The sequence below is a fragment of the Macaca fascicularis genome, chromosome 11, assembly GCF_037993035.2.
Source record: "Macaca fascicularis isolate 582-1 chromosome 11, T2T-MFA8v1.1".
Classification (NCBI taxonomy): Eukaryota; Metazoa; Chordata; class Mammalia; order Primates; family Cercopithecidae; genus Macaca; species Macaca fascicularis.
Window position 1 is genome coordinate 58521352 of NC_088385.1, and position 12706 is coordinate 58534057.

The 12706-nt window shown below is 39.6% G+C and overlaps 1 protein-coding gene across 15 annotated transcripts in view; it reads left to right on the top strand.

Moving 5' to 3' along the window:
- The window catches only part of SCN8A (sodium voltage-gated channel alpha subunit 8), a 211021-nt gene that overhangs the window by 86709 nt on the left and 111606 nt on the right, over positions 1–12706 (top strand). For 10 of the 15 annotated variants that reach the window (XR_012420258.1, XM_065524218.2, XM_065524216.2 and 7 more), the window contains 4 exons: positions 2711–2828; positions 5194–5284; positions 5931–6059; positions 7859–7950. The exons of 2 other annotated variants lie outside the window; for them this stretch is intronic. Coding sequence is in view for 12 of the 13 variants with exons in the window: in XM_065524218.2 (XP_065380290.1) it covers positions 2711–2828; positions 5194–5284; positions 5931–6059; positions 7859–7950 (430 nt within the window). In the remaining variant the exon portion in view is untranslated. Of the gene's footprint in view, positions 1–2710; positions 2829–5193; positions 5285–5930; positions 6060–7611; positions 7704–7858; positions 7951–12706 lie in introns of all 15 variants that reach the window. 3 more of the 15 variants (XM_065524215.2, XM_065524220.2, XM_065524223.2) reach the window with 1 other exon arrangement.

A 12706-nucleotide genomic window follows, 5' to 3' on the forward strand; every position in this document is an offset into this window, starting at 1 on the left:
AGGGGTACAAGTACTTCAGAGAAGGGGTTTGGGGGAAGCCCTGGGCTGTTTGTTTCTTTGAGAAGTCAAGATATGGAAGAGCCATAGCTCAGTCCTTGATGTGTTTGTTTCAGGTGAACCCTATGTCTCCTACTTCCCCTTACTTTTAGGATTAGGCTTTTTCTGCAGCATATCCCACCAGAACCAGTAGGCTCCAGTACAGGAAGAATTTCACTGCAGTACAATGTCAAACATTAGGGCTGGTATAGTGGGCATTTGTAGAATGAATCTAGCTCAATACTTTTCCACTGGGAAGAGAATGACATGACTGTGGTAGATTAGGAAAGGAAAGAATAGAAGATAAGAAAAGAACTTTAAAAAAGCATCCCCTAATAACTGTGTATTGGGAGTACATAGGCTGATCATTGTATTGGAACTGTGTAGGGAAGCATAAGATTGGTTCCTGCCCTCAAAGAACAAAAGCCTAATTGTAGGGGATGAAGGTTAAAAAAAAAATGATGGGAGCTTTTCATAAATGACTTTTCATAAATCGGGTTAAGAAAGACCTCTGTTGCTAGTTGGTTGAGTGCTTTTATTATGAAAGGTGTTGAATTTTGTCAAATGATTTTTTCTGCATCTATCAAGATGATCATGTGATTTTTCTCCTTTATTAATATGTTGCATTGCATTGGTTGATTTTCAAATGCTAAACTATCTTCGCATTTCTGGGATAAATCCCACTTTTTATATGCTATTGGATTTGGTTTGCTGGCATTTTTGTTAAGGCTCTCTGTGTCTATATTCATAAAGGATGTTAGTATAGAGTTTTCTTATGACGTCTTTGGTTTTGTATCAAGGTAATACTGGCCTTTAGAATGAGTTTAGAAATGTTCTATTCTCTTCTATTTTATGGGAGAGTTTGTTTAATTCTTTAAACATTTGGTAGAATTCATCAGCAAAACCATCTGGTCCTGGGCTCTTCTTTGTGGGGGTTCATTTTTTAATGCAAGGTACAGAAGAGTATTTATGGAACAATCCCATGTGAGAGAGAGACTTCTTAAGGACATTTTTTTTTTTTTTTACACAGAAAATTTTTTTTTACACAGAAAATTTCTAGAAGGATATACAAAAAAACTGGTATCAAAGGTTATCATTGGGTAATGAGATGGAACTTGGTCTTATGTTCCTTTTTTCTTTTAAAAAAAAATCATGATCATGCATTGCTCCAAAATTTAAAAATAAAAAACTACTTAAAATGACTAGCATTTGGCCATTTGCTCTTTCACTCACAGGGTGAGATGTTAGGACTGTGTGTCTGCCACTGGCCTGTCTCCTTAGGAACTTGCAGTCTCGTAGGCCCTTGCATCTGTCTCCATGGCCTGCTCTCCCTCTTCCCTATTTTATTGTCCATCAACACGGAATTACTGGTCAATTCTCTGAAAAAAACCGCAGCTACATGCTACTATGCTTTCAGACATGTGATTTTTGTTCCCTTACCTTTCCATCCCTTCCCCCTAAATCTGCCCAATTTTTCTTCATTCTTGTTTATCCTTTAAAGTCTCTTCCAAATACTAGTTACCTTCCTTTGTGCACTTCGCAGCTCACTTTCTTTTTTATTTCCCAGCCAAGGGGGAAAAAAATCTCGCCCTCCTGCTGCCTCTCATACATTATGCATATTTTTGTTATTGAACTTTGTACTTACCCTGCATCATAATTACTATCTCACATATGTGTCTTCCCTAAAAGTACAGTTTTATTCAGTGTTGTGTCCTGGTAATTAGCACAATGCTTGGCACAGAATAGATGCTCAAAAATATTTTAATTCAATTGAGTTCAGAAGACGGGGCATTCTGGGTAGAATGAGCCATATAAACAAAGGCCAACGTTATGAATTACGAGAACCTGTTCGGAAGACATGAGCTAGTTTGGCTAGATAGGAAAATTCGTGCTGGGAAATATGATTTAATTATTTTGGCAAGGCTGATATTGGGGGCTCTCGAAAGTCAGATAAAGCAGATTGAATAGTGGTAAGTAAATATTGATTGAATGAAGAACATTTCTCACTTCCTTCCAGTCTTTGCTGAAATCTCTCTTTTCAATAGGCTTAATCTGACCACCTCCTTTAAAACTGTTGCCTCTTCATTCACCCATCCCCTAACTCCAGCATTCTTGATCTTCCTCTCCCTGTTCTTTCTCCTTTTCCCATAGCACTCATCATCTTCTGTGTAGCACAGCCTATAAGATTTACTCATTCATTACGGTTTCTATTTATTGTGTGTCTTTCCCACTAGAATATAGACTCTTTGGGCCACGACTATCTTGTTCACTGGCTGTTCCCAAGCACCTAGAACATTGTCTGGCACATAGTAGGTATCCAATCAATATTTGTTGAGTGAATGAATCCTAAATTAATGAACTTCAGTATCGTGTACAGAGCTGGCATAGAAGCTTAGGTATGATTCAAATGGCCTGTTTCTGAAAGAAACAAGTTTATTCTGTAAAACTGCCAAGATTGTGCTAGCTATTTGTATTATAATCTGGGCAGGGCAGAGGGAGGGAGGTGGGGCAAAGGGAGATATATTATGTTAAGGTTGCTTGTTTAAAAACCAAGTTGGGAAGTAAAAATTATTAAAGACTTTTGAGTTTATGTATTCCTTACCTAGAAATCGTTGTTTCATGTGGTGACTCATACCCATGATTTAATAATTTCTCTCTTTTTCTTTCTCCACAGACCTTTGTAGTATTAAACAGAGGGAAAACTCTCTTCAGATTTAGTGCCACGCCTGCCTTGTACATTTTAAGTCCTTTTAACCTGATAAGAAGAATAGCTATTAAAATTTTGATACATTCATATCCTTTTCTGCAAATGTGGAGTGAGTGCAATTGCATGGTTGCTTGTTTACCTTTCTAATATTTGACAACTGGAGTATATGTTAAGTTTTTTACTGATAGTGTAGTTAACTAGCCCATCAGTCAGAGGTTTAAGAGTGAACTCCTGCCACATCCCAAGCTGAGCTTCAGAAAATTATTTTTTTTTTCCTTAGGATGATATTGTGGGAGTCTGAAATTTTGTCGGTATCATTGTACGGACAAATTAAAATAACCTTTGTTGAAGTCTTAACTTTATTTACTGCTCAGACTTCAGTGATTTCATTCTGTGGCCAACTATTCAGCTTAATATATTAGAGAGTTTTAAAAGTACTTCTTGAGTTACAAATAGTTGGATGAATGCTTTAGAAATCAGCTTTGAATTTTTTTTTTTTTTTTTTTGAGACGGAGTCTCACTCTATTGCCCAGGCTGGAGTGCAGTGGTACGATCTCTGCTCACTGCAGGCTCCACCTCCTGGGTTCACACCATTCTCCTGCCTTAGCCTCCCGAGTAGCTGGGGCTACCAGTGCCCGCCACCACACCCTGCTACTTTTTTTGTATTTTTAGTAGAGACGGGGTTTCACTGTGTTGGCCAGGATGGTCTCGATCTCCTGACCTCGTGATCCGCCCGCCTCAGCCTTCCAAAGTGCTGGGATTACAGGCATGAGCCACCGTGCCTGTCCAGCTTTGAATTTTTAAAAAATTTTTTGAGCAGTGAGCTTAGAAAGTGAGATAGTTCTCAGATGAAATAACCTCTTTGTTATAGAGGTTTAGATGCAGATTGTAGGATAAATAGAATTTTTTTCTGGTATTTTTACTCGCCTTAAATAAAAAAATGCCAGTTTATTCAAGTGGCCTGAGTTGCACCTTATTAACATAGGAGAGTGCATGTGGCGAATGAAAAAATATTTGATGGATTTAGTGATGTTGCATGGTGACTTGAAACTTCCGTGGCTGGTTGGTATTTAACAGCATGTAGTCCCATGCTTCAAAGATTATTGTGCCCTCCAAGTAGGATGAAGGAACCAGCCGTGGCACCTTGGTGAATTGGTTTAGTAAGCTTTTGCCACATTTTATTAACTCTTAAGAATTTAGCAACATGATTGTGAAATCTGTAGTTTATAAGCAACACACTTCTGAAACCCAAAGGTTTATAAGGAAATAAATAATTCACAATGGACTTCTTCCTTTCTGTCGGATCAGAAGATGGAGTGTTTTTTCTCTTCTGGTTCCAAAAACCATGAAGACAAATCCAGCTGTAATGAAGAAAAAGAAATCCAGCTGTAAGAAATGTTTTCTCTTTTTAAAACTCCACTGGTAGAATAAAGATAGTGAATGCCATTAACAAGAGAGAGTGAATTAGTGGCAAGTGGGATATGGCTCCCAGGCCTGTTAAGTGACAAGTAGAGTTTGAGTAACTTGTGCTGACCTAAAATGGTTTAATTTTTCTCAGAGACAAGAACAGAAAGGCCTGAGAAAAATTCTGGATGGAACTGAAATGGCAGTATGGTTTGCTCTCCATAAACATTCCTGGACACTTTCAGAATGGATTTTGCTCTACTACCTAATCTTCAGAAGTGTGGTGGTGCAGATGTCCTTGAAATCTTTACCTAACATGCTGCAGTTGGTTTCCCACATTGGACATATTCATCACATATGGGCTGTATGGGCTGATACCTTGCCCCCAAAGACAATTCAGCCCTTTAGAAGGACTAGGGAATGCTGGGTGTGGTGGCTCAGGCCTGTAATCTTAGCACTGTAGAAGGCTGAGGACGTAGGATCCTCAAGTGATCACTTGAGCCCAGGGGTGCAAGACCAGCCCGGACAACATAGAGAGACCTTGTCTCTTAAAAAAGAAGAACAACTATGGAAAAAAAGTGAACCATTGCAAGTAGATTTTCAAATAACTAGCTATGTAAGGTAATTAACTGACCAATAAATGAACACCTAGTTATATAGATTTAATTGATTTTCTTATCTGACAACTTTGGTTGAGAAAATGCAAAGGTATTGTACTAAGTGCAAAAAGTATTTAGAGGCTTAGTTCATAGTTGAGCTGAAAAGTGGTTAGAGGGGAGCGTGTTTCATCCAAAGGGAGTAGAACAATGACAGCCTTTTTGAAAGAAGGAGAATATCCCTCCTGCCCCATCCATCCACAGTTCACAGTGGCATTCTGTGTTTATGGTGGTGACCACAGTTTTCATTGTCACCTTGTGTTTTTCTCTTCTGTGCTTCATCTCCTTTCAGGTTATTGATTTAGATCTGATACCCAATGGAAATGTGTGTGTTTTTTGAGAAAATAAAAGGCAGGCCAGATTTTGATATTGCCCCTTGACTCTTCTCTACAGTATTTAGCATGATCATTATGTGCACTATTTTGACCAACTGTGTATTCATGACTTTTAGTAACCCTCCTGACTGGTCGAAGAATGTGGAGTAAGTAACTCATTTATTTGTGTGCTTGTTTGTTTTAAAGATTTTTAGTCACTGAATCTTGCTTTGCCACAGTTTACCCATAAAGGAGAAAAAAAAATTAGTTATTGCCTCTCTTTATTTCACAGAGAAGGCTGAAAGTACGTGTGGAATTTAGGAAATAGCCCTCCCTAAAAGTCAACTCTAGGAAGACAGAGTATGCTCTGGAATTTACTGCCCTTCACCCTTTCCTGTGCCAGGCAGTGCCACTGCCCTGCATCCCCATCACCATCTTGTATCCTCAGTTCCTGGTGATGCTGTTTTCTCCAATTTTAGGTTTCCCTGTTTTTTGACTTCTCTAAAGTTAAAAACAGCTCTGGGGCCTCCTTACTTGCTTCAAAATGATCATGTACTAGATAGCAGCACAGTTACTTCCTTGGAATACAATTCAGGACCCAATACAACATTCCAAAAGTCTTGGTTTGTGCATTTCAATAAGTTTCATTCAAAGCATTTCTTTCTCCTCGTCGCTTCCTTCCTGCTGCATTGTCTGTGCCCTTTCTGTTTTGTCTCTCTTAGTTGAAGCGACACTTCAGACAAGTCCTAACTTAAAAGGTTCATTTAAAGTTTCTGTCCAGAAATTACCTCAAGCTATTCATTTCTTTGACAGGTACACGTTCACAGGGATTTATACATTTGAATCACTAGTGAAAATCATTGCAAGAGGTTTCTGCATAGATGGCTTTACCTTTTTACGGGATCCATGGAACTGGTTAGATTTCAGTGTCATCATGATGGCGTAAGTTCTCCCCTTACTTTATTGGTGTTCTGGGTGTGATTCTGTGTGTAGAGTTGTACTCCTGGGTCTGTTTGTAAGTGTGCATTTGTGGACACAGCTGTATGAGGAATTAATGGATAACAGTGTAAGGCCCTATGGGCTTATGTTTATGCTTCTTGCCTGTGAGGGCCTCTTGTGGTTCAGGCGATGATAATGTGTTTATGTGGGAGAAGGCAAGCAGAGGCTTTACAGCTGGGAGAGAAAGGAGGAAGTGATTTCCCATTGATACTGTCTCATATTTTATTCCTCCTTGTAACGTTGATCAAGGTTTGCACACCTATCATTACAAGGCCTCTGTGAAGACTTGAAATTTTTTAGTTGTAGACTTTCAGCTGAAAATGAGTTTCCTGGGTATGTCTTACTGTATGTAATTTAATGAGGCTGGCCAGGTGTTGCAGACTTCAGAGCACATTTTAGAGTCAAAACATGAGCCAAGGTATCCAAACTGGCACTTCCTGAAGAGTTACTAACCAGAATTTCGAACTATTGCTCAAGATCAGTGTAACTCCACATTGGTATGTTACTGCTCTTGCTCATTTGTGTTGTTTTAGCAATAAAAATGTATATTTGGGAAACTTAGCTGATGATAGATGAGTTATAGCAGGCTATTTATTATTCTTATTTCCAGGTTGGGAAAGCATTTTGTGGTTTGAGAGTATAGCAGGGGTGGTGTATAGGTTTTGCGTGTATGCATGATGTGTAAGAAAGAGTGCATTTGAATATGTATTGATCTGAGCATCTGGTGGAAAGATGTATTTCAACTGTAAAATGTGAATAAATGATATGCATTGAATACTTGACACTGAAACTGACTTTCTGTTAAAAAAGGCAATGTCTTAACTTTCTAGCATTATGGATACACATTGGTGTTCATTTAAAATTTTCAGGTGTCCTTGCTAGGCATAGAGCTTGTAATTAAAATGAGCACTTAACACAATATTTGCTCTGATCCCATGATTTGGATTTTCCTGAGCCCTGCTTTTGTATGTCACAGGCCAAAACTTCATTTATAGACATGACTACCATCATATGATTACAACTCTTGAATAAGTCATATATACAGACATTTAGTCAATGTTGCCATTGTCAACTAGGGAGTTGCTTTAATATAGATTTGTTTTTGTGGGTGCTGCAGAAATTTGTCTCTCTCTCCTAAGAAATTGTTCACAAAACCTGGGGATATAAGTCTTTGATACCTCCTGGCCTTCCTTTTTACTAAAAAATGTGAATGGGCTGACAGTAAAGCTGTTCTGATTGGGATCAGCACATTACTATGCTGATTAAAGGAGTAAATCCCAAGAACCTCCTGGTTCTATCAATTCTTTCCAATATACTTTTGAATTCTTCTTGCCCAATTAAAAACAAATGTTCCTTAAATATTTGTATTTTGAAACTTTTCTTTTTCAAGGAAAAAAATGAAATCATAGCTTGTGTATAAGACCCTTTCTTCCCCCAATTCTTAAACCCTCGCCCAGTGGTACCATTACAAGTTAACTTTGGTTTGATTCTGCAGGTATATAACAGAGTTTGTAAACCTAGGCAATGTTTCAGCTCTACGCACTTTCAGGGTACTGAGGGCTTTGAAAACTATTTCGGTAATCCCAGGTAAGATGGTCCGGGGTTGGTGTTAGGTGTTGGGATAGGGCCCTGACGTGACGTATTGTACTTTTTGTTTTGTTGTGGTTTTGTTTTTTCCTTTGGTGTTTGTGTTTGTGTCTGTGTTTGTCACTTGTGTCTGTGTGTGACCTCCCTTACTACAGATATGTGACAGAGTTTGTGGACCTGGGCAATGTCTCAGCGCTGAGAACATTCAGGGTTCTCCGAGCTTTGAAAACTATCTCTGTAATTCCAGGTGAGAAAATTTGTACATAAGACTGACTTTACCACATCTCCTCTTTCTCCTCCATTCATTTTGTCCACCATTCTAAAGCAGCATCAGTACAGTTGATAATGGCCTTGCATTCTGCATGTTTTTCCTGGGAGACATTCTCTGGAATGGCCGTTGGGTCCTCAGGCAGTTTTCTCTGAGTGCTTGCCAGGCATGCAACCCCCATTCCATCCATGCTATTGAAAAAGCACGTGCTTAAGAATCACTTGGATCTCACCATATTTGAAAAAACTGTCACAGAGCTAGCTGTCTCTTTGTATATAAATCATTTGCTTCCTGGCTCCATGGAATTACAGTAATTTTGACATTTGCTGTCATTTCATTGCTTGTGATTTCTAGGCTTCCTATCGCATGGTTTGCTGATGGGACGTTATTCAAAGAATTATACATTTACTATTACTGTATTAATGAAATTTTTTAATCACAGAAGAGATCGCCCCAATTATCTAATCCAGTATGAGAGACAAATTTAAGAGACTTGGAGTTAGTGAACCGCACTTAAATAATCACTGTCTATCATGTTCTACTGCTATCTGTCTCACTAGAATAAGAACCAGTAGACATCTTCTGTACATATTCAGGGCTCATTCTCAAACATAAATCCCAATGAAAGCTTATGCAGGCACTGTTAAAAAAAATCAAAGGTAAGATAAGATACAACTAAAGGTATGGGCAATGAAAAGTACAGAAGTTTAAGGGGAAAAAGCAATCAGTGGGTGGGTTGAGAGTGGATTGACAATCTCTTTAAAATTTTTGCCTTTTTCTTCTTGGTTCTGGTTGGGCTAGCCCAGTGGTTCTTAACCTTTTGAAGGTTTTAGATCCCTTTGAGAATCAGATGAAAGTTCACAGACCCTCCCCCACCGAAGCCCATCCATGGACCCCAGGTTAAGATTCCTTAATTTAATTTAAATCATGGGTACTGGATAATACTTATCTTTCTAGAGACCAGCCTTGAAATCTTAAAGGAAAGATATTTTAGTTAGTATTGTGAGCCTAAGATATACTGGCAGTAACTTGGCAGAGGTGAAGACTGTGTTGTTGCTCTTTGGACTTTAGTTGTGTTTATGGGTTTTCAAGGAAGACTCCGTAGAGACCAGGCTTTCCACAGCAGTTTTGTAGAAATAGGAATGTGGAGAAAGAACAGAGGCATCCTATTCTTATCCTATCCTATCACATGGCTCTTCCCCTTGTGGCTGACTCAGAAATATCTCTTTTTTAAAATTTATTTTCTAGAGACAGGGTCTCACTCTGTTGTCCAGGCTGGAGTGGTATGATGATGGCTCACTGCAGCCTCCACTTCCAGGGCCCAAGTGATCCTTCCTTCTCAGCCTTCCAAGTAGTTGGGACCACAGGTGCCTGCCACCACACCCAGCTCATTAAAAAAATTTTTTTGTGTGTGGCAATAGGGTCGCCCTATGTGTTGCCCAGGTTGGCTGCCAACTCCTGGACTCAAGCAGTCTTCCTGCGTCAGCCTCCCACAGTGCTGGGATTACAGGCATGAGCCACTGTATCTGGCCCAGAAATATTTCTTTTTCCCCTTTTTAACATTTATCTCAATAGCAGATAGAGAGGGAGGCACAAAGATAGAATCCTGGAGAGGGCAGACTTGGAATGTGGTTTACTGAGAACCTCAAAGAAGGTAAATTCATCTTCACCACTTACAAATTTGTGCCATGGAGTTGGCCTGTAAATTAGTGCCCTACCAAAGATGAATTCCTTTATTTTTAGCAATGGTAGCTGACTCCCTATCAACCAAAGGCTGGTTGTCAGTTGGAGTATATACTTGTTGGCAAAAAAAACTACAGCCCTAATCTACCAAGATTTAGTTCCTAGCCATTTTAAATCTGCTTAACAGAAAGCCCAGCTCATTCTCCAGACAGCCTCAGATAGCTCATTGATGGTGGCCTAATCCTTAGGCAAGCCCTGTCTTATTTTTTGAGGCACTGGAGTGCCAAATCTTTACTTTCATTTTTCCTATGGTCTCTCTCCTCCTCTGGCCCCTTTTAAATATGATCTTGTGTTTTCTGCTCACTTCCCCCAGCGTACTCTGCAAGGCATCTGTCTCTTTATGTTCTTGTGATCTCAAAACTTCTCTCCCAGAATTAAATTGGAAAGCTGTATTCTGTTCACTAACTAGGGCAGCAGATGCTATCTCTAGTCTAGCTCATAGCTTCTGTCTCTGTCTTTGCTATATTGTTAACTTTTGACCATGGCATTTCTGCAAGATAACTCTTGATTGGTGTCACATTATTTATTCTTTATATATATCCTCAATATGTTACGTTATTTATCCTTTATATATATCTGGAATATATGCAGTATCTAACACCATGCTGGGCCCATAGTAGTGCTCCATAAATGATTGTAGTAGCAGCAGTTATTATTATAAAGAAGAAACCTAAGCCAATAGAAAGGGTTTGTATCAAGATTTAGACATCAGCTTCACAGTTTGAAATAGAGTCCCAGATTCCTATTTCTAGAAGCACCCCCAATTGAGCTGGCTTTGGGAGGCTATCTGGGGTGGAAAATAACATTAAGGGATAGTAAAGCCAATAATAGATCACTGTCAGTAGCTGGTATATTTGGTTCTTGAATTAAAAGTGTGGCTCTCAATCTCAATCTTTTTGCTCCCGATTCTACCTTTTAGAGTTAGCAAGAGAAATCTGGTAATGCAGTTTCCCTCATGGGGAGTTTTCTCTCATCCCATGGGAAATTCTGAAATTGCTGATTATGCTTTCTCCCATAGAGGGCTGTTGGTGCTATTCCTACCTGCCTGCTATGCAGTCTCCTTCCAAGGCAGGAGCACCAGTGTATGAGTCAGTGGATCTGGGCCATCTCTTGCTTGGAAGTCTAAGTCATTTTGATTCTTGTGTGGTAGAGCTGGCCCATGATTCCTCCTTATTAAAATCCATTGTTTTGTATACCAAGTTTTCTTGTGGATCACTTCAGTGGAATTGTTGTTCTCTTTGTCTTCTCCTCTTCCCAGTTTGGTTATAGGCTATTGCCAAGGGTGCCAAAAATAGAATGGAAGTGAGAGCGACCACTGACCTGGAGCCTGCAAGGTCTCACAAAGCTCCCCATGTGTCAACTTCCTTTATGAGAGCTTTTCCTTTCCTAGAGCACTCACCCACCCCCAACCTGGGCTGATACTGTCCTTTCTCTTTGTGTCTTCGGTAGATATTCTGAGTATGTCAGGGCTGCTAGGACTCCTGAAGATTGGACAGTGAAGTGCATCAGTTAGCTCTGCCCTTTTTTGTAAGAAATGCTTTGCTTTAGAGCTTTCTTGTAGCTCAGAAAAGATGAAACCCACCTTCTGACCCTTTTTTCTTGCTAACTTGACTTGGGTACATTGCTATTTATGCTTTGCGTTTTGCTTCAGAGGCATCAACTTGGAGAACAGTGTATACAAGCTCTGTGCTAAAAGGGTCAGTTACAGAGGAGACCTTTTCTAAATTTTCTTTAGTCTGGAATTTGTCAGGTTCACCTTGACATTGAAATATCCTGCCTAAAAGTTTATATGTCTTAAAACTTTGTTTTCACTTTGTATTTGTCTGAGTCCCGCATTAAGTGAACCTCTAAGTGACTCTGTCAGAAGCTTCGTCCTCTGCATGCTTTGATCATGTGCCACAGGGCTGACATGCCCAAAGAAAGGGTGGGAATCTTGAAAGAGTTTCTCAGGTTTTTCTTAGACAGCAGCATTTAATAGTATGAGTATTAATAGAACTGGTTGGGGGAAACTCACTTGTCAGTTCCTTTTCTGTCATTTAAATGGCTCCCCCAAAGCACTGCTTATCTGCTGCTCATTAGCACTTATTTAATTTCATTCCACCTTCTTTAGAATTGTACTTTCTTGGTTATTTTTCTCTTGGCAATTTTATTTCTCAGCTTTCATTTCTGTTACTTTCACTCCTAACCAGTGGGATCAGACAGGAAGCCGGGAAAATGATAGGCCTTTCCTTTTCCCATTCTAGTGAAAGCATTTTCTTTAAACGTGTACTTTGTGAATGTGGCAATTTCTGCTGCATAATGATGGGAGATAGAAAGTGTTTTAAGACTATATCCTGACTCATTGTCTCTTTTAAACTGTTCTGGTTATTAATTCTATTGCCTTTGTATTTCTTCTTTTCCCACATTGCTTCTTAGGAAAGATAAAGTTTAACAGTGGTCATAAGTGAAAAAACACTAAATGCTCGCAGGGTCCCACTGACCCATCTTTGAGAGCTAGTTTAGTTTTGGTCGCACTTTGTGATGTGAGTCAGGTCTCAAGTAAATAAATCTTAGCATCCCCCAATCTCTCTCAGATTACTGTTGCTCTAAAGAATCTTCAAGAACTACCACTGTAGGCTGGGTGCAGTGGTATACACCTATAGTCCCAGCTAATCAGGAGGCTGAGGCAGAGGATCACTTGAGCCCAGGAGTTTGAGGCCGCATTGAGCTATGGCCACACCTGTGAGTAGCCACTGTATTCCAACCTGGGCAGCACAGTAAGATCTTGTCTCTTAATAAATAAATAAATAGATAGATATTATCATGAGGATTGCAGTTGCAGTAGGAAAAGTCAACACAGCACCACTTTATTCCTACACTTTGTCTGAACCCAAGCCTGACGCTGGGAACAGGGCAGTTGTTCTTTCCCTGGGTTGAGAACTGCTTGTTACTGCTAGCGAGGCCTGTTCCAATATTAACTTTGTAGGGGAATTAGCTCATATTGCTTCAAACC